This window comes from Coturnix japonica, chromosome 7 (genome assembly GCF_001577835.2).
Source record: "Coturnix japonica isolate 7356 chromosome 7, Coturnix japonica 2.1, whole genome shotgun sequence".
NCBI classification, from domain to species: Eukaryota; Metazoa; Chordata; class Aves; order Galliformes; family Phasianidae; genus Coturnix; species Coturnix japonica.
In genome coordinates this window covers 19,760,268-19,787,129 of record NC_029522.1, presented here as the reverse complement: position 1 = coordinate 19,787,129, position 26,862 = coordinate 19,760,268, and the positions used below count along the sequence as shown (strand labels likewise).

Genomic DNA, 26,862 nt, shown 5'->3' with positions numbered 1-26,862 from the left:
CAGATTAGTATGCCAATAACATTGATTCTCCTTCAGAAAGAGAAGTATATTGATCTTCACTTTCAAGAACTAAAATTTAATTAATTTCCATAAGACTTCCTGAAGGTTCCTACTAGGGCAAAAATCTTGGAATCTCTTTTAAGGTATCCTGAGGGAGGAAATGTTGACATAGATGCTCACCATATGAAATTTGACTTCTACTTTCTTACAGAAAATAGACAGTATGGAGTATTTTTTCTAAGAAGTATTTCCTAAGGTGACCTAACATATACAGCATCTATACCCATACAGTATATACTGTTGTGATTTCATAGACTTCAATCTTATAAATCCAGGAAGAATAAACAAAGCAAAGTGTAGTGAAGTGTATGCTGAATTTAATGGCATTTCATTTCTGAATTTGACCAGAAATGGCATTTCTTGCTCTTTTCCACAATTGACACAGGAGATCAGGGCTGTTCATCATTTTATAGACTTTATCATATTCCTTCTCAGTAATACCTTTTAAAACTAAACATTCCCAGTCTATTTAATTTCTGCTACGTAATGTCTTTGTTTCTCCAAAACCTATTCAAAGGAACAGGTGAGAGGTTTGGAACTGAAACAGTTACTCAAAGTACAGAATTCATTCAATGGCATAGTTAGGATATTTTTCCTTGCTATTTCTTCCAGGTAGTTCCCTCCACTTGCCATTAGGACTGCTGATGAGTTGATGTGGCACCAAAGACTAGAAGAGCACTTAGTAAAAATTTATCTGCTTATTAGATTGTGATTTCTTTTGGAGAGAACTGGAAAAGATATACAAGTAACTGAATTGTTAAGCTCACTGTCTTTCAGATAAGGAACTTCTCTACATCTGAAAGAAATTTCAGTTCATATTGAAAATATGAAGTCTACTGGATCAGCTTTGTATATTTTTCTCATTTCAGGCAGTCTTCCAGAGACTAAGGCTGAGATGCTCGAAAATACCCATGGAATCTCTGCAACCAAATCCTTTTAAAATTAAATATGCCAACATTCTCTCTCGTTCCCTGGTTGTTTTCAGTGCAACAGAAAAGATGCTTTCAAGACATTTTGAAAAAAAAGGGAATTCTTAAAAAAAAACAAAACAGTCACCATTATTTCCATCTTCATTTCCCATTTATTACTAAATCCAGAATTACGAACTTCTGTTTTACTCCTATCCAATTTTCCACTAACATCAACAGCAAGACAAGCAGTGATTCTACTAGGATGGGGATCAGGGCATGTATCCCTGTATCTAGGTCTCATTCCTACTCATACATTCTCCCAGGGATGCTGCAATTGATAACACAGCTGGGAGGACGAGAGGAAACTGTGGGGAGTGGCTGACTGAGATTGTATCAGTGTCTACAAATAGCTGATGGGAAGGTGCAAAGAAGATGAAGCCAGGGCTCTGATCAGTGGTGCACAAGGACAGGACAAGAGCCAAGGGGCAAAAACTGGAAAACAAGTTCCCTCTGACCATCAGGAAGCACTTCTGTGCTGTGCACATGATGAAGCACTGACACAGGCTGCCTAGAAATGTTGTGAAGTCTCCTCCTTGGAGGGCTTCAAAAGCCCCCTTGGCATAGCCCTGGCACTCTGTGCTGGGTGTCCCTGCTTGAGCAAGAGTTGGACCCTTCCAACCTCAACCTTTCTGGGTTTCTGTGAAATATATGTGTATACAAAACACTGTTCAAAACCCGATCCTGTGGAGCTTTGAATGGCTTTTCATGTCTGAGAAAAAAATTAAAAAGTCGTTCTTGATTCCTATAATTTAGAGCATTTCAAGCTCAGGTACAGAGGTGGAGCATGTTGGTGTGACCCTTCACACGCTCCTAAATAACATGTAGAAGGGAAAAGTTTTAATGCTCAGCAAGCAACTAAGAAACAGCTGTAACCCAGGACATAGCTCTACATAAGATAACAATTCCAGAGGCACAGTTATTACGTATGGTCATCAGTCCATACAAAATTGCAGTGATTCCTGACTGCTGCTAAAAAAAGCTGAAAATGTTCCATGCTGGAAAATCAGATTATGAACTTTTGTTTTCCTTTTCTTTTGAAAGGAGGCCACAGTTGGATTAAAGATTGCATTTTCCATTAGAATTCTGTCTTTATGCCTTTTTTAGGAACTCACATTGACACCTGAGATCTGTATGCTATCAGCACTTCATTTCAAAAGCAGTAGTAGAAATTTCTTGTAAAAAAAAAAAGATCACATTACAAGATGATTCAGCAAAGATACTTTACCTACCAATGGTAAGACAATATATTGTCTACACTGCATACAACATGACTGCAGGCAAACCACTGTGCTCTTTGGTAGGCAGCCAAAAAGAAATCTGTGTCATAAGTTTATTGCATCATTATAGAAAACTGAGAACTGAGTGGGCTAGATCTGAACTCATGGTTTTAGCTCTTACTTCTAATCCCCATGAGACAGAAACACAGCTCACAAGCCTTATGTGCAGGGGTTAAAGGAACAGAACAAGCTCCTAATACTATGCCTGTAAACAGAAGGGTATGACTGTGGAATCCAAAGCACTTGTTTGTTTCCAGTAAAAAGAAAGTAATTAAAATCTCTGTCACTTACTGCTTTCTGTTGACAGCACAGGGGGAAGTGTGGTCTTAGGCTTCTTGGTCTTTTTCTCAGCAGGCTTTGCAGCCTTTGTGGATGAGGTATCTACAATCAAAACAAATAATAAAATACAAATTCTATTTAAAAAACAATAATGAAAGAACTGTCTGATTTTATATTTCAATAGGGTTAGAGGAGGAAATCATTGGCCTTTATTTTTTTTCAAGCAAAATTTTCTGCACAAATTTGCTGAAGAATGTCATATTCCTAAATGAAGAGGGAGCGGGCAGGGAGAATCTCTCTATGAAAGTGGTTGCACTGAGAGCCCAAGAGAAGAACTAGACAAGAGGCACCATCAAAGCTAGTGGGCCCATTTTGACTCAACAGAACAAAATACAATTTGCATAAGGTTGCTCTAGACATGAAAGGGAAATAGGGACGTCAAGGCATCTTTGAAGCCTTATTTCACCCTGAAGAATCTCTTTCATGTCATTCTTCTATTCCATTATCTATATGAACCATATAGACAAGCACACTTTGTAAAGCAGTGATTCCCATGTATGTTCATATACGATACAGACACATAAGCAGCAGATGCAAATGTTTTTCATTACTGTTATCCTACGTAGAGCATTTCAGGTAACAAATTCTAATGAGCATCATTTGTTAGATTGCTTGATCCCAACATTTATCTTCAGAAGAAAGAATCCCAGTTCAAGATTATGACTGCAGCAATAGCTCTATCAGCTTACAGCTTTCCAATACTCACCTTTCAAATTATTTGTACAGGAGATGGCTGTTCAACATTTTGTTACTGGAGAAAAGATAGCATAAATTTTATGGAATCACCCATTTGAGTCACCTATCTCTATGTACCAGAGTGTGAAAACTGTATTCTCTAAAAAGTCAATAGAGAAAGACAGAATCTCCTACCAAACAATTAAAAGAAGGCTATGCGAGGTCTGAGCCCAGACACTTAAGATTTTGCAGATTTGTCCCAGAACTATTTTGATGATTGAAGTCAAATATCCCTCAGACATAATTGGAGTCCATGAGAACAAAATAGATATAATGAAATTAAAGATTATTTCTGGAATCTAAAAATCATCGTCTGGGAAGCTGACAGCAGATTGAGTAGAAAGGAGCAATCTGAATTTTAGATCACAATTCTAATTTAGAAGTAACACCCATCCTTCCCCTCTGCCAGTCATGGACATGGGCTATACAGTAGTATTCCCCTGTTAACAAATTATCCATCTTCTAAGACCCAGCATACAAAAGTGAGCTGCTAATTAATTTGTATTCCTCCCTTTCACTAGAAAAAAATAAAAAAAAAAAGGACTGAATTTCTGTCAATGCAAGGAATTGACATATGGAGTCATATGGAGTAGAGCTGAGACAGAATAGTAAACCAGACTTCCACACATATGCTTTTAAAGAATGCATATAGCTCAGAAACAAGTCCAGATCTACAATCCTTGTGGAAATATAGTAAGCAGCAGGAGAATATAGATTATTCCACAAAGCAAACAGAGTCCTTGGGTCTGCATTGTCTCTGCTTGTGCTCCATTATGGAACACATTCAATTACTGTATAGACTGAAAGTGGAGAGAAGTGGGCAGAGATACTTTTTGAGTACATGGCTCATAAAGGCTGGTACTGGGAAAGAAAGGGAAGGAAGGATGAAATTAAAGAGGCTTTTTCTGTACCCAGGAAACTACTTACCTTCCACAAGCACTTTGCAAGCACATTCTGCTTTTCCCGCTGTATTCTCTGCTATGCATTTGTATTCTCCCCCATCTTCAGGCATGGCCTTCTCAATGGTTAATGAACACAGTGTTCCTAATACAATGGAAAGAGAGACCAAATAAGAGAGACATCGTGATGCAGTCCACAAAATGAACGGTATGCATGAAATGAAGAAATCCTTTCCGACAGTTGATATTCACTGATAGAAAACAAAACAAACAAAAAAAAAAAAAACAACAACTGTTGACCTTAATAATTTAACATCAGAGTCAGAACTTTATTAATGCTGAAATAAATAAAACCATGTGGATACACATCACTGTTCCCCAAGATTCTCAAAGCTGTCTCTACAGCCCTGAAGTGGTTAATGGATAATGGTAGAGAAGACTCAGAGCAGAATCTCTGCTAATGTTCTTCATTTTATAGCAGCAAAAAGGACTCCCTGCTTTTTCATTTCTCAAAAAATGCTAGCAGTGCAGGTATCAAAAGAAGAGGACTTCCATAAACTGTCCATCTGTAATATTTTGATTCAGACTTATCTCTAGCACTCCCATAAGCATCCATGTTTGAAAGCAGAATGTTAACTTGCTGGCCAAGTTTAAAAATGGAACTGAGAGCCATTTTGTTCTGTCTGAATTCATCAAAGAATGATCACCTGATATTGTAAAGCATCTGTTAAAAAGTCCAACATAAAAACAGTGGTCATATTGGTCACAGAAACAAACTCATAACATTTGAAAGAAAAAAGCAAAATCTGACTTCAGTGGGTATGTAGGAACAGGATGCGACATAAGCTCAGTAGTTACCAAAGGGAATCTGGTATGACCCAAGGGAAATACATTTCCTCTTAAAACATAAAACTCTGTGAACCAAAACAGAAAATGTTCCCACTGGATGGGGACAAAGAAGGAGAACTGTGGTTCACCTAATTCCTTACATTCACTTTCATTGCTTGCAACAACTACGTGCTTTGCTTCCCAAGGAAAACCCCACTTAAAACACTTATAGCTTCCAAATATTCCTCATTAAGTGTTGTCTTTCTCCCTCCTCAGTAGAATAGCTGACCTGTGCCCTAAACACAGTCTTGAGATATTGTGCACTTCAGACACTGTTATTCTCTTGCCCAGAATGCCTCCACCCTTCATTAATTTCAGCCACAGTAGTACCTCCTCTTCTTCCTCCATTTACCTTTCTCAGACTCTCCTAACTGATGGATGAAATGTAAAGATAATCCTTCTTAGAATTTTTCTAAGAGTCTGGAGACATGTCTATCATTTGTAATGAGGGAGATGGCATTAGAAAAACATTGGGAGTTTAATAGATCCTCTTGGAGACTAGATCACAGCTCTGATGTGGCAATTATGTTGTTGGGACTCAGATTTTTCCTCATTGTAAAGCTGGATAATTTAATTCAAAGCAAATCTTTTAAAAAAAATTTCAAACCATTCTCCATATATTTGCTTTGCCAGACACATATGGGTTGGAAAAAACTGAATGTTTCCCTCCTCCTCATTCTCTGCACAATCAAGAAGCTGTAAATAATGCCAAATTTCCCCTGAAAAACAATGAGAAAACTCTTTGGAGCGCTGACCCCTCACTCACAGGGGCTGTGCGCAGCCAACCACTGTGTGAAGAGAAAAGCCATGTGCCTTCCCTGAGTCAACTCATCTTCATGAGTTAGGCTGAGCCAAAAATGTCACGAGCTGCAGCTCTGTTCCAAATAAAGGGCAGACATTAGAAAAGTATTCTTTCAGGCATCTAGCAAATATAAATTTAGGTGACTCTTTTGCTTAGAGAAAATTGGACGGGAAATGAAAGGGAACTTATAATCTAAGATTAATTTGCATAAATCTATATGATATGCTTAGCAAAGGTCACATATTATAACCCAAAAACGCTCTTGCCAAAGAACAGACTATGAAGTGATGACATGTGACAGAGATCTCTGACCACCTAAGTGCATTCACATTGTTGAACTGCTGTCCATAGAGCATGCTGCAGCTGTATAAGTTAATGTCTTACAAGAAACACTTCCTGATGAAGAAACACAAAAAAAGTCTCCAGCCTGACAATAAGTCATTCTCCACTATTACACTAAAATCTAGAATTTTGGGATTTTCTCATGATGATCCTCTACTTGCTATGTGCATTCTGCACTCTGTTAGCTGTGTTTTTAGAACCCAGTATTGGCCAGACCAGACAGCAAGGTCTGATCAAATCTGCCTTTGTCTTACTCCTCTAAAAAAGAGAGTCCTTATGAAATGATGTCAGTCCTGCCCAGTGCAAAAGAATATATATATATTTTTATTCATTAATTTGAATACAGTCATTTAGTGAATAGGAGAAAACTTATTTTTCAAGGGCAGCTTTTGTCTCCTGACTTCAACATCCCTACAGCAATAATCTGTATGTTATTTCCCTTCACTTCAGCGTACTCCTCAGCAACTACCTGATAACGAAATACAAAGTATATTGGGACTGCTGGGCATGTTTCTACCACTGGATGTAATGGTTGCATTCTACCCTCAGTAGAGGGTTGAAGGGAACATGAGATAATTTGGATTATTCTCCTTTATTTAGCTACTAGCATTTGTGAAGCTATGAACTACCGAAACCTAGTGTGAAATCGGCCTAAGATCCAATGAGGTATTAGCCAGTCTGGGCCAGGGGAACAAGGGGAAGCTGAGAGAGAATATGGCTGTAGAAATCTTGTCTTAGAAAACTACAGTGAAACAAATGAACAAACCAACCAACCAAAAAAGCACAACCACTAACAACAGAAAACAAAAGCAACAAATTGGCAAAACTTGATGAGATTTAATAAGGATAAGAAACTCTCCAGAAATCCAGCGTTCTATGATCTAGAGTCACAGTGGATCCCTGAGGCTAGAGGACCAAATGCTTTTTAATGCAATATTTGGTATTTCCTCTGCAAAAATACTTTTTGACCTGAAATGACCATATGAAAGAAAACTCAGAAAGGTTACTCTAGTTGGAATTATGAATGCTGGCACTTCACAAATTCCAGCCAATTAAAAGAATATGCAATCAGTTTTGTCCCAGTATTCCTCTTTTTATTTTTTTCTTTCAGGAATCAGCTCACTGACAGACTTCAAAACACTACCACAAAGTGGGGGTTAGAGTAAGCACGAATTCTTGGATCTTCCAGTTAACAGAACTGATGAAGCTCTAGATAGACCTTAGCAGCCACAGAAGCTTACAACTTACTGGAGGCTCTGGTTTATATACCTAAAGCTTTCCCCTTGCATTCTGAGCTATTAAAGGATTTTCTGACTTGCTCAGAAATAGTACAAACCAGTTTAAAATATCTCTAGGCTTCTGCATTCTTTCCATGACACTCTGTAGAAAGTGAACTTAAGATATAAAACAAATATACAAACCAACAAAAAACAGCTCCTGCATCTAATTCCCTGCTCTGGTATCCAGATAGCTTAACTCCTGACTCCTGTCTCTAATACAAACTGAAGCTACTTTGACCTTCTCTCTTGTATCCCATGGGACAAAGGATTGTAGAGTATTTAGCAATATTATTAAACACTAGGCCATAATAAATTGTGCCTAGGAGTCATAATAAATTTATTGAAGAACACTTTGGTTCACTGGTATTAGTTTTGTCATAAATTGTTTTTGCGTTTGGTTTGTTTTTCTTTTAATTTTCTAATAAATCCTGCACTAACTGTGCAGAAATGTGCAAATATGTGCTACTGCCCCAGTCATGTTTAAAAAGGGCAAGTGGATTTACCTGGAAAGTACTGACTACAATCTCAGGTTTCTGCTAGTAATTAATACTATTTTAATGCATTAAAAGCATTCCCAGAATGACAGAATTGTAAGGGTTGTAAAGGACTTCTGGAGATCATCGAGTCCAATGCTGCTAAAGCAGGTTCCCTAGAATAGGTCACACAGGAAAGCATCCAGGTCAGTTGTGAATATCTCCAGAGAAGGGGATTTGCCACCTCTTGTGCAGCCTGTTCCAGTGTTCCATCACTCTCAAAGTAAAAAGGTTTTTCCTCATGTTTGTATGGAACTTCCTGTGTTCCAATTTGTGCCCATTGTCCCTTGACCTGTTGCTGAAGACTGTTGAAAAGAGCCTGCCCCATCCACTTGACTCCCATCCATTGGATACTTACAAGCACTGAAAAGATACCACTTTTGTCTTTTCTCCTGGTTGAACACTCCCAGGTCACTCAGCCTTTCCTCACAGGGGAGATGCTCCAGGTCCCTAACCATCTTTGTGGACCTCCACTGGACTCTCTAAGTTCCCTGTTTTTTTTGAACTGGACTGGACACAGAACTGGACACCATACTCCAGATGTGGCCTCACCAGGGCAGAGTAGAAGGGAAGGATCACCTCCCTCAAACTGCTGGCCACACTCTTCTTAATGTACACCTTAATTTACTACCTGCAGGTGCAGGTAGATTTAGAGTTGCCAAAATAATGAACCTGGGGAGAGCTGACAATGGAAGATCATCACTTTTTGGTGGACTTCCCCTGTGACCAGAATCTAGGACCAGAGTTATTCAATATCTTAATCCATGATGGAGAATTATATCTACATTAAATGCTGAAAAGCTTACAAATGTCAAAAGACAAGTTGGAAATGGAAAGAGAAAGAGAAAATAGAGCACACCTCATAGACAATCTAATTTTCAAACTCAGTCCTATGCACTCAAAGGAAGTGGGGTTTAAGACAGTGAAATGACAAGTAATACAGGTTAAGACACTAAAATGACAAGCAACAAGGAATGCTCTATTTTCAGAATACTTAAGGATTTGCACAGAAGTAACAAATATGAGCCCCACTACGCAGTAGAAAGAGGAGCAATTATCTCCAGCAAACACAGCAATAGGAAGATGACCTCTATCTCACTGATGCTGAAATATGGTTCTGCTACCTGTTTTCTTCATAGGGCAATAAACCATAACACAACAGTAAAGAGGAGCATTAAAAAGACAAAACCAAAACAAAGTACAAACCAACACAGAATCACCAAACAAAACCCCACCAAGTTCTAGACAAAGTGCATTACTGGGAGAAAGCTAGTAGGAGCTTGACTCATCAAGAATCTCTGCTGCATCAGAAATGATGCTCAACAACTGCCCTAAACTTAAATTTCATGAAGAAGCGTTTTAAGCTGCAGATTCCAACTACCCTCAGCAGTACACAGAAATGTGTAATTTCTTGTTCAACAAATTCTTGTTCAACGCTAATTAAGTAAATCCAAAAAGTCATGGCAAATCCTAGTTAGAATGACACAGACAAGAACAACTGATAGGAAGAGAAGAGATATATTAAGTCAACGAGAAGGCTGTTGAGGCATTACTGCTAACAGGATTACCAACTCTTTATGCTGCCAAGACACTGAGAAATTAAAAACTGCAGTGTTTAGCACAAAGCAGTACAAACTAGGCATTTTCTAAGCTACACCACTGCTGCCAGCCATGCCTATATCGAGTAGTTTTTCCTCAGTTTATACACTCAAATGACACTAAGCCAAAAAGGCATAGCTAGGTGACTCAGCAAAATTGAAAGTTTTTTTCTAGTTTGTACTTATATTCATTGTTCATCTCTAATCTCTAGCCTAGAAAGAACGTCAGCACTCAAAGCCCTTTTACTTTTGTGTTCTAAACCAGATTTTTAACCATGTAAAGATTTTCAATCCATATTTTTCTACCCAAAAGTCACATTAGGACAATAGCACAGGATACCACTCTGCTGAGCACTACGCAAATCTGAAACAAAATGGATTCTGCTCGAAGGAGTTCACCGTGTGAGGAAGTTTGTTGTTCTGCTCTGTCCTTATAAGTCTAACTCCACCATAGTGTTTGCTACAGCCTTCTAAAAATCTTTTTCTTTTTTTTTTCCCAAATAAAAAGCCTCCCCATAACCTTAAACAAAAAGACGTTCTCTCATATTAAAAGCAACTACCTCTTAGCCATACCCCATCAAACCTGCCCATATAAATGCATGAAACTCAGTGTTATGAGCATGCTCCTTTTTTTTGTCTGTTGCCGTTTGAGATTTCACAGGTTAAAAAAACCCACCAACAATAACATTGGTGCTTATCCCAGAAACAGAATTAACACTCCAAGAAACATTTAAAAGAAGAAAAATATAAAAGCATCTTTCTTAATTCCTACCATCTCATACAAGTTGCTAGAAGTGGTGCAAGAGCTCAACTTCTTCATAAGAAAAGACACTTTAAGCAACAAATCACAACAATCAACCTAAAGTATACTAATTGGGGATTTATTAGAAGACATGCAGTCACTAATGAACTGAAAAGTACTGATTTACATTATTTGGAATGGAAATGAAGAAGTATTAATAGCAGAAATGCAAAATGTAAGGACTGAGATTGTTCTTAGATATGTTGTGATGGTAACATTCAGTATTATGCCACCTAGATTCTGATTTCTATAGCTAGAGTAAATCTTATCCTGGAATACTGAGTACATTGCAAACTCTGGACTACTATATTACAAAACAAACACTACATAGTATGCTTGAAGATGAGAGACTTTTTTGGAAGCACAATGTATTTTTTTCACTCTCTGAAAACCTTAACAATCAGTGATTATTCTAAGCCCGGTGTTCAGAAGTTGGGTTCTGATGGTAAATAACTAGGCCAACATTCCCCCTTTTCTTGCTCACCAATGGCTAAACTGCCTTGGACAAGGACTTTAGTGTCAGCCTATTCAAGCACAGAGGTGTGAAAAGAATTGTTTTCAACAGGTAAAGGGCCTTAGTATCAGATTAGAAATAAGCACTAGGGAAAGTTACTTTCAGTGAGTTAGTGCATAATGAAGTAGTTAGCTCTCCTATCCAGTTACCTTGCTACACACAAGCACATTTTTAAGTCTGCTCTTCTTGGCCAAATGCATCACTTGTTTTATCAAGCGCTTCTGAAACCAGATTTCATGCATTTATATCTATGATATATTTGTTAACAGGAAATCACTAAACTGACTACACAGACTTCATCTGTGATGCTCCTCTGGAAAATATACGTATGCCATTTTCCATGTATGAGAGCCAGTAATGACCATGAAACATCGCAGCAGCACAGATCAACAGCAGTTGAAATAGCCAAGAATACACACATTCACACTTTCACAATGGATCTTGGTGTGTGGGACACAAGCAGACTGAGATCATACAGAAGAAATAAACAATAGCTTTGGACTATTTAAGCCCATTAATGTCAGACAGGTCCATTTGCTCTAAATTTCCCTCTTTCTCCAGAGACTCAAACCTCTTTCAGCTACAAATGCCGTAGAGGATTATCTGCTGAGCCCATTAAATGATGCTCCAGGGTTGGCCAAAGGCATTGTTGCTGAAGGATATAACACCTGCAGGCCTGACAAACACGTCTTTGGGCAAAAGACAATATTGGCACTGGGTTGCTGTGTACTAGATCCAGTTTTATCATTTCTCTCTATGTTTAAAGCTGCTCAAATACTTCACGTGAGACTAATCCATATGGAGATTTTCTCTCTGTCAAGCTATACTTCCTAATATTCACACTGAAGTTGTCATTTCACAATCCTAGTCTGTAGTTCTAATTATTTTCTCTCTTCCCTCAGTTTATTCAACTACTTACATGCTCCTAATGAGAAAAATCAACTTCTAAGAAAATTGGAACTTACTTTAAATATCATGCATATCTATTTAATTGCTTACGATAATAGTGTAATAATGCATGTGAACCATAAGGACAGTTTCTTCACTGGGAAGTTCCCTGAAAAAAAACACCAAACCAAAACAAAAAAAAACACCTGTCCTGAAACAACAGATTCCTCATCCACTGGTGACCTTCATTCTTCACCTCAGTGGAAAACATGCTGACAAAGTGCCAGCTCTGTGATGTGACATAAATCAAGAGAGTCACCAAGTCTAGACAACTGGGTGGAACATGCCACATACCCAGCACTGGCAAGTGGATGTTTTCTGAACCTCCCTCCAGGATATTTTCTGGTCCAACCCCCTGCTCAAGCAGAGCCAGCTAGAAGGTTGTCAGAACCATGTCTAGACAACTTCTGAATACTCTCAAGGAGGGAGAATCTACAGCTTCTCTGGTCAACCATAGTACTATTTCATAAAGCAAATATGAGCGGGGGGATTGCAACAGTCAATAACTGAGCTTCTCTCAGTCAAGAAAAAAACTTTCTGCATTACCATTACACCTGCATTACACTACTACATTTGACAATCCAAAAGGCTCCCCCGTGGCTCATGGGATAAAGTGATCCTTTATGGTCTAGCAACTGGATTCTCTCTGACAAAGATGCTTTTCACAAGGCTGGCATTTCCTTCAGTCAGCTTCTCCTACAGATGAGATTACCCCTATTCCTGTAGGTCCCCTCTTGTGAAGATCATCATGTGCTCACAAACAGAATTCTCATGCTGCTTTAGGTATGCACAGACACAATGCACTTGTTATCATTTCCCTCTCCCCATCTTCTTAGTTTACCTCCTTAATATAATACTCAGATATTATTTCTGTTTTTCCTTCTGTGTGAATACAATATTTTTTCTGACTGTATCCACTTAAAGAAATCCTCATGCTTCAGTGCTTGGCTCACAGTGTGATAAACCAATGTGCACGTTCATTTGATTCTCATTTAATAATATTGAGAATGCTCTGGATTAAATGAATGATTCAGAGTTTTGAGTGTAGATCCCCATGTCAGACTAAGACTCTTATTTTAAGTGTGAAATTTGTTAATATAATGTACAGGACAATGTAAACTCTCCATATAATTTGCTATGTGTTTTATAAAACGAATATGAAGTAATGAAAACCTTCTGTATTGTCAGTTATCCCTCCTATTTTTGTCCCAAGGAAAAAGTGTTTTGCCCAGATACAATCTGGGCAGATACAGTTCACACAGAAACAATCTAGTGAGTTTGGTTATCCAGAATGTGGCATATAAAAAATTACTCAATTTGACAACAGTAAGTATTCTCTGAGGACTTCTACCAAATTCTGCACTATCCTGAAATTAATTAAAAGTCATCACGCCAATGATGGACAAGTACTTGAGTGTCTTTAAAGACAACAAAAGCATGTGTTTATTAATGCCTTGTGACAGGGCATTAAGTACACTGGAAATCAACTCTCAAATCTGATGTGGAATACATAATTCAAAGCTGTAGTAATTTCCTTCTATAACACAATGCTTCTTAATGCAATAAAAGCCTCTAGTATTAAATATACAAGAGAATTAAATCACAATTTGTAAAACATCAGTAACATTATTTTGTGTCCAGCATTCTAAATCCTTAACGTTTAACTAAAATAAATGTAATGTACCAGCTTCCTAGCCAGCGTTAGCAATGTAAACAGCATTTAGAAATGCAAGGAGTCTTTTATAAAACTTTATAAAAATTACATCTGCAGGCTGTTAAAGGAGAATCTGTAAGAAACGTCAAACACTGCTGTTCCTTGTATACTTCAGTGAAATAACATAAAAGTTGCATCTGGAATCAGTTACTGGCACAGGACTTAAATAAAGTATTGTGTTACCTTTAACAAGCTAAATATTATTAATCATGAGTCAGATATAACAGAGTGCCACCCAGCTGGCTTGTAATGCAATTAATTTACCTTCTTGGGAGATGACAATGGACTTGGATGATTTGATGGCTTTGCTGTCTAGAGTCCAGGTGACAGATGCAGGGGGATCAGAGGAAATTCGACATTGTAAGATCAATTTTTCACCATCTGCTACTTTAGCATCCTGAAGCTTCTCTGTAAAGGATGGTGCTGTTCCTTTGCTTGGTGGTGGTGTTGGTTTGCTTGCTGCTGGTTTGTTTTCAGGTTTTTTCTCAATTATTCCTCCATCCACCACTGCACACCCACGTTCACATTTCTTGTCATTCTTTTCTTCTTTTTTCACTACTGGTTTGGGAGCAGGGGCTTCAGAATTGGGGGTGGCATTCTGTGCTTCAGAACCGGCACGGGCATTTGGTGCTGGGGTGCTAGCGCTGCCATTCTCTGCAGGGGGCTTCTTCTTTGCACCCAGCACAGATCTGAAATCTGTAACAGCTGGTTTAGGAGGTGGCACCTTCTCTGGCAGTGGGGTTTTTGGGGTGCCTTTCTTGGCCAGCACGGAGCGGAAGTCCACCTGCTGAGGAGCATGAACTTTCCTTTCCTCCTCTGACAAGGTCTTGGGTTTGACCTGCCGCTGCAGGTTTGCTCGGAAGTCCATTTGCTCGGCTGGGATTTCTTTCAGATCCTCCTCAGAAAAACTTTTGGTGCTGACTTTCTTGCCTAAAATATCACGGAAATCGAGCTGTTCAGCTTCCTGCTGCCTCAGGCTCTCCTCTGTGTGTTCCCGAGTTTCCACTCGCCTCTTCAGTACGCCTCGGACGTCTTCCTGCTCTTCCTCAGCTGCTCTGGTTTCACTGCTGTTCTTTTTGAAGCCACTTGTTCTACCAAATGTTAGTGCACCATGATTTCCACCATCTCTTCGCTCTCCAGAGCTGGCTGATTCCCTCCCACTATGATCCGAAAAAGAAAGGAAAGAGACAGCCAGGAAAGGGGCTGGTTTAAAAATGTCAGAGAACAATCTCAGAGCAGGAACAAAATGTGTTTATAGAAGGGGAGGTTGATTAGAGGAGCACACTCCATTAGTTTATTGCATCAATGATGACTTCAGGAGCCATATAAGGGCACAAACAAAAAAGATCTTCTCTACTCTGGCTTGGTAAAATGTGCTTAGCCTGTATGATGAAAACAATTTGTTGGGTCACATTTGGGGATTAGGTTGAACAGCAGCCAGCCTGGGTCTGTAAGGGCAGAGAATTAACGGAGCAAAAAATAGAACCCACCCATGCAAGTCCCTGGGAAAAATACTCACTCTCTGAGCATTTCTGCTCTGGAAGCTGAACTCTCTCGCAGCATCAGAGACACCTGGCAGCTGCATTCTCCAACTTGGTTCCTAAAATGTTTAAGCAAGATCACAAAAGCTGAGGTTTCTCCCTCTAAAACTGTAACTTTCCTCAGCTAAGTGACTAAAACAGCTCAAAACCAGTGTAGCATTGTAGTGGTTGACTGAGTGGATTTGGTCTCCTTTTACTCAGAGCAAAGCTATCTCAAATATCATTTCCCTATCTGTTGCTGTCTACACTGGGAACAGCATACTCCCTGAACAAAAATCAAAGCAATTTACAGAATGAAACAGCTGAAAACAAAACATGCTAAAGGAAAACAAATGCAAAAGCTGGGAAATTGAGGCAGAGGAAAGGGCTATTTTGTAAAGTTGAAAATCTTTCCAACTCTGCCTATTGTTTATTTATTCAAGCCCAAGCTCTTAAGTTTCCTAATGTTAAGACATTAAAAGCAGGGTCTCATTTCCTTCCCTCCCCCACAGCACAACCAATCAGTAAATCCCATCTACATGGATTGCTCCAGCCTGGGCATGTTTATATTAAAAAACATAAAAGTGTCACCATATATGGTGCTGAGTACTTATTCTTCCTTTTGCAGAGGAATACCACGGATGCCTTTTGAAAAGGGCTCCCATTAAAGAATTCATTAAAACACTCCCCCTACCCCCTCTGCACACTTCCTCCCACAGCTTTATATCATTCTTCTAGTCCCAAACAGCTCTTCTCTACTTAACACAGGAGATGCCAAAAGCAAATTTTAACTCCTCTAGGCAGCAGTTCTTTAACTGCTGCCACTGCTTCCCTAAAATACTATTAAAAACTCCTGCCGTACTCCTTTAAATTGATTAAAGACTAGAGATATCTTTTGTACATAAAACACTTTTGTCCTTCCCAGTTTAAGCTTGCAAATGGACAGCAAACTCCTGGATGACTTTTGAAAACAAAACAAATTTTTGTTGCTGAAAGTATTTCCTGGGCATGGACAACAAGTACATGAACTGGGGAGAGAAAGGAAAGAGAGGCAGCTTTTTCCCCAGCCCTGTTCTTCTTTCAAAACGCTCTTGGTGGATTAGAACAGCTCTAAGTCAGCTCTGCCACGAAGTTTAAAACAGACTCAGAAGTATCTTTTTGTTAGTTTCCCATAAATGTATTGTCTGATGTGCTTTTAAATAGCACATGGGAATGCATTCCTAGATATGGTTCTGTTTGAATGACTAAGTTTAATTCAACTCAGCTGCAACTTGTAATGGAGTCGTGTAGTAGGTGTCATCATTAACACAAATGCAGCAAAAAGCTACTTTTGTAACAACAGTTAGTTCAATTGCCATTTCAGATGGATTTCCATTGTTCTCTTTTGCTTTAGAAAATGAAATAGGTATCAGTACAGTGTAGAAATAAAGTCTTTAACACCAAGAACAAATGTCAGAGGTTGGCTGAAGTTACTGAACTGGAAAGTGAAGAAGTACAACTTATTTGACCTTGAAATCTTTACAATGAGAAGTCATAGGAACATTTTCAACATGCAGACTGTGTACACTAGAAACTGTTACTGATGGCCCTCAAAGCAATAATCCTAATATCCTTCAATAGGAAAGATTAGAGGATGTTCCAGTACAAAACAGAAAATGGCAAGAGACTTCCCAGGTCAATGCAGTGAGACCTGCCATTCTTACTTCTGCTTATATTTGACCTCCATTTTGAAGCAAGAAAAATAGAAAGAAGCAGAGGTATCCCAAAATTAAATGATGGCAATTATCTCCTTGAAGACATTCAAGACCAGGCTGGACTAGACTCTGAGCTAGCTGATCTAGCTGTGGATGTTCCTGTTCCCTTTAAATGTCCCTTCCAACTCTTAGGATTCTATGATTCCATTCAATGCAAGATACCAGCATTGCCAAAAGCCTGTTGTCCAAATTCATTTCAAACTGCCAGTTCTTGTGGATGTTGAAATTCACTATCCTTTTTCCTGGTTGTCTGAAGTTTTATTATGTGTAGAAGCACCCTTAAGCTGTTGAAATATTTTCCCAGCTTCACAGCTTGTTATCAGGCTGTTGGTTTGTCCTAAGATACCTCTCCCCGTAAGTCTAGTAGAGCCCAACTACACACTCTTAAGGACTTAAAACCAATCCAAAGTTGATGAACAGGGAGAAGACATGCAAACTGAAGTACAAAGAATGCAGAGCATACATCACATAGTGAGGATCCACTGCTCAGCTTCTGTCGTGACTGCATGAAAAAATATTTGCCCACAAAAACTCTGACACCTGTGGGAGAGGATAAAGTAACAGAGAGAGAAATCTTCCACCGGGAGGGGGATCTAAAAGTTCTGATTGTGAAGGATAATGGCATTGCTGCAGGACACACTTCCTGCAGTGCATCCTTCCTTCCCATATGCAAAGAAATAAGTAAGGAAGGCCAAGTAGACCTCTCTAAACTAAGCTTTTTTTTTTTTTTAACAGGGTTTGGAAAATAAAGGAGAGGGCAAGAATGCAGGAGATCATTTTGTTCTATTTTTAATACCTTGGGAAATACATACAGATTATGGCAACAGTGGGCCATAGAAGTACCTAGATGGACAAATTTTTCCACAAGGTCATTTTTCAGCCTTAATTATGATTTCTGATTCAAGCAAATGGCTGAAAACTAGACCACTGAGTACAAGTCTTGAGTTCGTGTCTGACTCATCGTGTCATCTCCTCAGGTCAAATCCTGCTTCCAGTGAAATCAGAAGGAGTTTCGTTTCTGACTGAAGGAGAAGGTACAACATTCTTTCCTGTGAATTCAGTTGCAGAGTCTAAAAAAGAATGAAGTTTCTAAGGCTGAACAACTTGGAGTTCACAAAATGGAAAAAGAGAAATAAGCTAAGAAAAATTAAGGACTGGGATAATTTAAATGCAAAACTCAATCACGAATATTTCTGGAAGCTTTGTAAATATTTTTACGTTTAGGCAGTTTCATAATATAAGTGAGGCAAGATACATAGGGACAGTTGGAAAAAGCAGAGTTTTGCAGTATACAAGCACTACTTCCAAGTCTTTCAGGTCTTTGCTGTTTTGAGGCTTGGCAACAACATTACTTCTGGAACATGAGGTTCTCTGTGTTGGGATTGTATCAACAAAACCCTGGACAAAGACAGACCTCAATGGCACTGTTACCGTGGAATAACATAAGATGTGGATAAAAGCTAAGCTTAGTAGTTACGCTGCAAACAGTCATCTGAAAGTGTTGAATTGTGCAGGACTGTTCTGTATAATGCTTGTGCACATGATCTAACTTTTACACGTAAGAAAACAAAACAAGACAAAAAGAAAAACAACATGACGAAAAAGAAAGTAGGGAAAAAAAAAGCCCAAACAAAAACAAATAAAGCCCCAGCTGCAAAGCCTGAAGCAATTTTAAAAATAGCTCCCTGTCCTATTGTGGGATCAGTTTTCCCTGGAATGGCTTTTATCTTCAGAATATCTTGAAATATTCGTTTTTTGGCAGAATCTACTCAAATATTTTCAATGAACCTTAGACAAGACTTACTGTTCATGTATTCCTAGGAATCACGCTGGAAGAAGAGGAAAAAAAAGTGCACTGCTAATTACAGCATGAGGACATGCTGGTAATTCCAACTGGCTTATCGAGTGTGAAACAAGTATTGCAGAGAAAATTATATCTTGAAAGATTTAACTGACAATGATAAATAAGTTACAGCTATAGCTGGTGCTTCAGTACAGATACCTGTAAAGCCTCAGCATGAAGTTTTGCAACTCCTTTATGAGTTAGTTCAAGAGAAATATACATCAGAGCCCACTGATGTTTTCATCCTAAAGAATGCAACAACTGGATGACAGATTTAACAGATGTAATAGAGAGCAGTTTTATTGGCTTTGAAGTGGATCCACTGATTTACCTCTCTTGAGGGTGTTTATAGCTAAACCACTAGTCATTTTATTTGCATTTTGCAGCATTAAGTGGGAGAATGGAATGGATAGAAGTTGTGGTTTCCTTTTCTAACAACAAACGTGTTAAGAGCAGATAACAAGGTTTGCAACCTCTATCCTACACAAAGACAGAACTATACTTACTGTGGTGTAGTGAAAGGTAATCTTACAACTGCTTCTATATTACCTGAACTGGAGAGTATTTGAGGTGCTAGTGATTAAATAAAATGAATGTTTACATCTGATTTTAATCACAGTTACAAAATCTCTAAATAAGGTTAATATATACTAACTAAACTTATGGCAGATGGTGAGAAGAGAAATACTCAGCTTCTAAGACAAAGATTAACAAAGCAGATGATTTTTCTTAGAAACTACAGGAGGATCTGAGGTCTCGTGCTGACTCTGCCATTACAAAGACGAAGGTTTTGCTCAACAAACTCAGTCTGAGCCCAGTTTCTTTGCTTCCCTTTGCACTCAAGACATACACATTGACTGAAAGGAGCACACTGGTATAAAAGGATCCTAATGCTGGTTATCACTGGAAGGATAGCAGATGAGGAGAAAAAGATTTTCTGAATTAAAAATTGATTTTTCTTCCCCATTTCAATTGTGGCAGTTTCATGGAAACACTGACTTGTGGAAGAAGGAAGAACTAGGGAAAATCTTTTGCTAAACTCCACTTTTTAAAATCAAAGTTTTAATTTGTGAACAGCCAACACTAAAGGAGAAATGTGAAGATACAAGAACAGAATTTAGGACTTAGAATAATGGAGAATAGGGAAACAATTAACAGTAGCAGGAAACAATGGCCAGACTAAGCAAAGGAACTGGAGAGAGAATGACTCCCTAAAATCAGTTATGCAAAATGCTTCTAAAATTAATATGTGGAAAGGAGCTGAACACTTAATTTGAAAAGAAAATGATTGTGATTTAAAATAGCCCACTGAATATTGTTAGCTCCTCTATGAACTCCTCAGTGAATTGACTTGTGGTTTCTCAGTTATTCCACATTTTTTTTTAATGGACTTTGTAGGAGTTTCTGAGAGAAACACAGTTCTCCTGCTCACAGGTACAGTTAATACTGCTTCTGAATACATGAACAATTCTCAATCAACTATTAAAGACATATGCTGGCAGTTCAAGATCTATTCAGTTGAGATTATTTTCTGCTGACAATTGATGTAGCTGTACCAGAAACATGAAGCTACATAGCTAACATTTAGCTCTGTGAATATTCCTTAGGCATATACTTTATTCTTTATGCAGATACTTATTTATTATTCATAGTATGTAACAAATTGCCTAAAAGTATGCAGTCTGTTTCCTGAACAGTAACAGAACTTTTACAAAGGAGAGAAGGGTAAAAAGAGATTCCACTGGCTCTAATTGCAACACAGCTTTAGTTATTACCGATTAGAATAAGCCAACATGAATGCATTGATATTTGTGAGCTCCCCAGCTATTTCTCTTCGAAAGTTAGGTCACAGCGCATATTGTTCTACCTACATTAATGTTAGTAATAGGACTTGCAATTAATTGCAGGGAAACCTCTTTCTAGGAAATCTTGATACAGACCAGCTACAATTTTCCAAAGCACTCCATCCTGGTGAAAAGTAATTACCTTACCTGACTTATAAAAACTAAATACACCGAGGATTGTTTGTGGCTGCCATAACTATACAAAATTAAACTCACTGGTTAGGGGCTAAATGGGTTAAAATGATTAAGAAATGTCCCCCTCCTCTAATTAAGAAAATGAGTAATTAATGTGTAAGAAAGCAAAAAAATAATTCACTTATTGAATTTTGTACTCGTCTGAAGGATATGTAACAAAAACACCTTGTTCATAGCAAAAAGAAAAATAGAAGGAAAAAACAGAAAACAGCATAAAGCAGACAAGTGCAAGTGACACAGAACTGAAATCGTAATGTTCTTTAGTATTGCACAGTATCTGTCTAAACTGTCTACTGGACTAGTCAGCTTGGACTAAAAAAGCAACATACAGAGCAGAGAATAGACAATTGAATCCATTACACTGTATATGACATTTAAATAATTTTTTTTAAAGAAAGTCACAAATATTAGCCATGTAAGGCAATACATCTTTGCAGTAAATAGCAGAGAATTATGACATTTAGCTGTCTAAAGTAGTACGTTTCATTTTCTAAAACCACTCAGGAAATATGTAATTAGGCCCAATCATCACCATTATAGTGGAAAAATGCCACAAGCACTTTGTGGAAGGTAATATGAACCAACTTCTATATAAAATTCAGACATTTCAAAAACAATAGAGAAACATTTTCTCTGCTTAAATTTGTGGGTCATACAATCTAGTAGAATGGGCCTTCTTGGTGAGGTTGTTCCCTGGAAAGCAGGCATCCTTACAAATATCCAGAGAAATGCTAAAAATGACCCAAAACAATGACTCAAATAAAACATCGCTTGTGGTTTGTCTTGCTAAAGACCCAAACTGATTCCTACATTACTGCAACAAAGTGTTACTTTTCAAGATCCCAAAAGAAATTGAATGTTGTTTTGCCCTCTCTGACTCTTTATGTATTTCCTCTTTCTGTTTGATTAGATCTTTTAATCCCTCCACAATATTTAGTTCCATTAGTACTTTATCATTTGGTGGAAATAGAAGGGAATTTTTTTTGCTCAGGCAGAAATTGCAGCTTTAGGGTAAATATAACTAATTGTTCCAAGGGAACAAACTCTTTTCACAGTAAACATACCTGAGCTGAATTTCATATTGCCCTGCATGACGAGACTGTACATTCCTCAAGACCAGTGTGAAGATATCTTCATTTTGCAGGATTTCACAGCCTGTTCCTGGTGTTATTGCTTGCCCATCTTTAAACCAGTGAACGGTGGGGAAAGGATCTCCAGCAATGGCACAAGATATAAGGACATTTTGCCCAGCAGTTGCTGTAACTGATCTTGGTTTGCTAATAAACCAGGGCTGAATGCCATCCTGAGGTTCTGCAGTTTACAAACAGAGTTTACAAATCAGGAGAGCATGCCAAGCTTGAAAGTAACTAATAAACTAATTTCAGGTGAAGCAAACAAAGCAAAATTGTTTTGAACACACAGAGGATACATTTTTAATCTGAAAATAACCCAGGCTTTAATTTTGGAAGTCACTTAACGCTGGTACTGAAATTAATCATGTACTTGGCACTTTACTGGCTCGATATAGTATATTAAGGACAAAATAAAAGGACTTTGAAGCTGCCCTAAAAGGAATCCTGAAGATTTGTCCTTAGAGAATATGGGTAGGAATAGCTTTAAGGGCAACTGACAGTGCTATAACTGCTGTTTAGTTCAGAGATCATGTAATAAATCATTAACAATTGCATAAAACTGCATTTAACTCAAAACATTGACCCTAAAGGCTAGAGCTCATGGAAGGCAGTGACAACATTGCACAGGCCTACCCCCTGAGGCCGAGGTCTTTGCAATGATGGAGTTAAGATCCTTTATGCTAAAAATAGTAAAAGCATAAGTAATGACTATAGGAAAATAGTTGGCTTACAGCAAGATTAGACAAACTCTAAGGCTATGAAGGTAATGAATACCCAAATCACAGAAGGTCTGTAAGTACCTTAAGTGTTTGTGCTGTGGGATTTGTATCATACACAGAGATTCAAAGCCATATTTTGTGTATCTGCTTCTCAAACTGCAGAAATCACATGTTCTTCATTAGCTGCTGTTACAATACTAGTATTAAAATGAAGATACCTGGCTCCTGGACAACTTTTCCAAATAGCCAGTGCTTTAATTAGGAAAAAAATAAGCATCATTAAATGGTATACATTAAGTCCATAGCTAAGTAAGCCTCATAATTATAATCTGAAGCTGCACTTAGCAGAAGTTTTGCATTGTCCCCAGGAATAGGACTCAGGAATGCATTTTTGAAATAGTTACATAATGTTCCAGAGTGAAATCATTTTCTTGAACTTGCTTCTGCTCAATATCCTTTTTAATTCAGATGTGAGGACTGAACTCCTAGCACCCTTCAAAATAGATCTTATAAACACTCATCTGCTTTAAATAGACGCTCCTCTAGCACATTAGAATTATTTCCTTTTAGCATTCCCTGTGGTGGAGAAGAACTTTACTTACCTTGCACCGTCAATGTAGCCTGTGTTTGAGTTTCGCCTAATTCATTCCAAGCTTCACAGGTGTATTTTCCTGTGTCTTCAGGAAACACTTCCTGGATGTACAGACTGTATTCGTTGCCTTTCTTCTCAAAGTGAAAATCTTCCGTCTCCTGGATTTCTTTCCCATTGTGCAGCCAGATAATTTCAGGACATGGATTAGCTGACAAATAGGAAAGAACACAAATCAGAGACGTACACAGCTTCCCCCCTAACTCTGATTAAGAAAATGACAAAATTTAGTTGCTTTTTGCCACAACTGACTCCAAAATGTCATTTTACAAACTTTAAGGAATTTCGCTAACTCTATTGATGCTGTGCAGCATGGAACAGTTCTAAGTCTGTATTATCAGAGTTAAAATATAATTGAATAATGGAAGGAAGAATATAATATGAAGTAGCTTCCAGTTACCATGGTGTGAGCTGTCATGGGTTTCTATTATCAAAGTTCATACCAGGACTGCTTTCTTCTGCAGCATTAATTCTACCCCAGCTGACAGGAATTCAATCTTGTTCTGTTCAAAACAGAGGTTATTGTATGTCCTCAGAGACCTAGTTTTAGTTCAACAACAGAACTTAATAACCTGATAATTATTATTCTAGTAAAGAAGCACTTGCACAGGTCTGACTGTTAACACTGAACACCATCCAGCCTGAAGAATAGACTAGATAATATTAATTTTCACTTTTAAAAACTGGTTCCTTGAAATACTTTCAAACACGGCACTTGCTAGAAGGAAAAGATAATGGTAAAAAGGGCAGCATTGTTATTTGTTTAAATGATAATGTTCTATTGCTACACACCTGATACTTCCACAGTCATTATCACCTGACTTCCATCCATTACTTTGAGATCAGTCAGCCCTTTAAGGAAGATGGGTGCAAAAGCCTTGTTCAGTTTGACAGCCTGTGCACTTTCTGCCTTCTTGCTGCTCTTCTTTTCTGTGAAGCCAAGAGGAGAACAAGAGGGGTTTCTTACTGGAATTTTCATTACAAGCTTTGTCCTTAATTTCAAACTGATTTGAAGTCAGTCATCTTGTTCCAGCTCTCAGAGGGTAGCATCACTGTACACACCCCAATACAAATGTTTTCTGTTGTCAGCGATCCTAATAAAATGATAAGAAATGGAACCTTCCCCCAGAGACCTCATTGTTAACATATACGGTACAGTATTACCCAGATTTTTAGTCATTTCTCCCAAGTACATGTGCTCAAGTACAAAACATCCCAACAACTTGCACCAACAATTTGATGCTTTTAACCAGTGCTTAAAATAAGTAACAAGTTGCTATTCTCATCACTGACAAGTTAAAAATTTAAGCTCACAGGAATACAAGATTTTCCACTCTGTATGAAATTAAAAACCATTTGGTCAATTAGAGGGTCAATATAAAATGGGTAAGAGCATCGTCAAAAAGTTCACCGTGATCCTTTCCTGTATTACACTTAGCCAACCAACTGATGATGGTAAAGGCTGAAACCTTAGTTATCAACATATATCACAAAACAAACTGTTGGATTACAGAGGTTTTTTTATTGAGCTATACAACCAAACAATTAGTTCCGCAGTTAAATCAGTCACTCAAAAATAAAATGTAGCTGTTCTACATTTCCAATATCTGCAGCGCTCTGTATCATATTCAGAGATCATGAAGGAAGGTCATTTAAAAGTGTCTTGTGGTGTACGCTAGACAAGGAAAGACATTTCTAGAGCTGAAGTAGTTATCATGACCAAATGCAGGAAGCCATAAATATTTATCGGTCACTTAGATACACTTTTTGTTTTGTTTAGCATGTTCAGACTTCTTACGTCTTGCCTCTAAAATGCCAACCTTATTTTCTTTCCATACATAAAAATAACTTCATTTTTTATTATTTCTACCTTCAAAATTTTCAAATGTATACCTAGGCCACCCAAAAAGAATATTACAGGAACACAAAGAGCCAGACTGGAAAAAAAACAGGCATTCATAACTTTATGGTGATTATAATAAGCTGAAAGCACCTCACTGAGCAAGTCCACTGAACTTCCTGGAAGCCAAAATTTAAGTTTGTACCAGGACTATTTGAACTCTAAGTAAATTTGGAAGCTACATGAGCGGAAGTTTTCCCTCTTCTGTAGTAAAGTTTTTTCTAGCCAAAATCTTGTCTCGTTGGCTTACGTCTTTTCCTGGCACTAAGCAGCAAGACATTGATACACGTGAGAATGGAAATATGGGATGTGACCGAGATCCACTCAGCTCAGTTTTATGGACTTAGTGCTCTCAAATACTTGATTTACCAACAAAAATAAATTCATCAGTCCTAGGGCTTCCTATAGCATCTGCACTAACACTACACAGAAAATAGCCATGAAGTTGGGTCAAAGCTGTTTGCACTAATAAACCGCAGTTCACCATATTCCTATATTTTGTACTATTTACTCAGGGAAAATGCTGGACTAAGCAGTATCAGCATGTATTCCTTTACTAATTCAGTGCCTTGCAGAAAATCTCTTTGGACCTCAGATAGAAACAGACCTAGCAGAAGAAGGAGAAATCAATAAATGGTGAAAAAGGAAGAACAGAGTGGTGGTGAACGGACTTAAATCCAGCTGGCAACCAGTTGTGAGTGCTGTTTCTCAGGTGTTGATATTGGAGCCAGTCCTGTTTAGTATTTGTATTGATGATCTGGACAAGGAGATTGAGTGCACTCTTAGTAAGTTCGCAGATGATAACAAGTTGGGAGGAAGTGTTGATCTGCTTGAGGATAGGAAGGCTCTGCAAATGTTGGCTCAATGGGCTGAGGCCAATTGTCTGAAGTCCAGTAAGACCACGTGCTGGGTCCTGCACATTGGTTACAACAACTCCATGCAATGCTACAGTCTTGTGACAGAGTTGCTGGAAAGCTGAGTAGCATAAAAGGATCTGAGGGTATTATTTGACAGTCCAATGAACATGAGCCAACAGTCTGCCCAAATGTCCAAGACATATACAAGACATCCTGGCTTGTATAGAAAAAACAGTGTCATAGCAGGACACCCCCCTGTACTCAGCCCTAGTGAGATGGCACCTTCAGTACTGTGTTCAGTTTTGAGCTCCTCACTACAAGACACTGAGGTTCCAGAACATGTCTTAGTAGTGTAAGGGAGCTGTGAAAGCTCTGGGGCACAAGCCTTATAGGGAGCAGCTGAGGAAACTGGGATTGTTCTGTCTGGAGATACAGAAGTTTGGGAGTTATCACCCACTACAACTACTCAACTACAACTCACTACAGCTTCCTGTAAGAATCTTGTGGCAAGGTAGAAGTCAGCCTCTTTTCCCAGATAACAGTGATAGGACAAGAGGCCTTAAGCTGTGCCAGGGGAGGTTCAGGTTGGATATTAGGAAAAATTTCTTCACCGAAAGAGTTTAGTAGCTCTGTTGTTGGTAAGTTGACAGTTGGACTATATGAACTTAGCAGTCCTTTCCAACATTAATGATTCTCTGAGGATAATTTCAGACATAAAGGCAACTTTGTATGTCGCAACCTTTCTG

General features: G+C 38.3%; 1 protein-coding gene across 2 annotated transcripts in view; it reads right to left on the bottom strand.

Moving 5' to 3' along the window:
- Positions 1-26,862, bottom strand: part of MYLK (myosin light chain kinase) — a 171,234-nt gene that overhangs the window by 47,865 nt on the left and 96,507 nt on the right. For both annotated transcript variants that reach the window (XM_015868725.2, XM_032445928.1), the window contains exons 12-18: positions 24,152-24,289; positions 23,313-23,510; positions 21,923-22,169; positions 15,222-15,302; positions 13,967-14,862; positions 4,310-4,426; positions 2,600-2,689 (exon numbers count right to left, since the gene is read on the bottom strand). In XM_015868725.2, the coding sequence (XP_015724211.1) occupies positions 2,600-2,689; positions 4,310-4,426; positions 13,967-14,862; positions 15,222-15,302; positions 21,923-22,169; positions 23,313-23,510; positions 24,152-24,289 (1,767 nt within the window). The remainder of the gene's footprint in view (positions 1-2,599; positions 2,690-4,309; positions 4,427-13,966; positions 14,863-15,221; positions 15,303-21,922; positions 22,170-23,312; positions 23,511-24,151; positions 24,290-26,862) is intronic.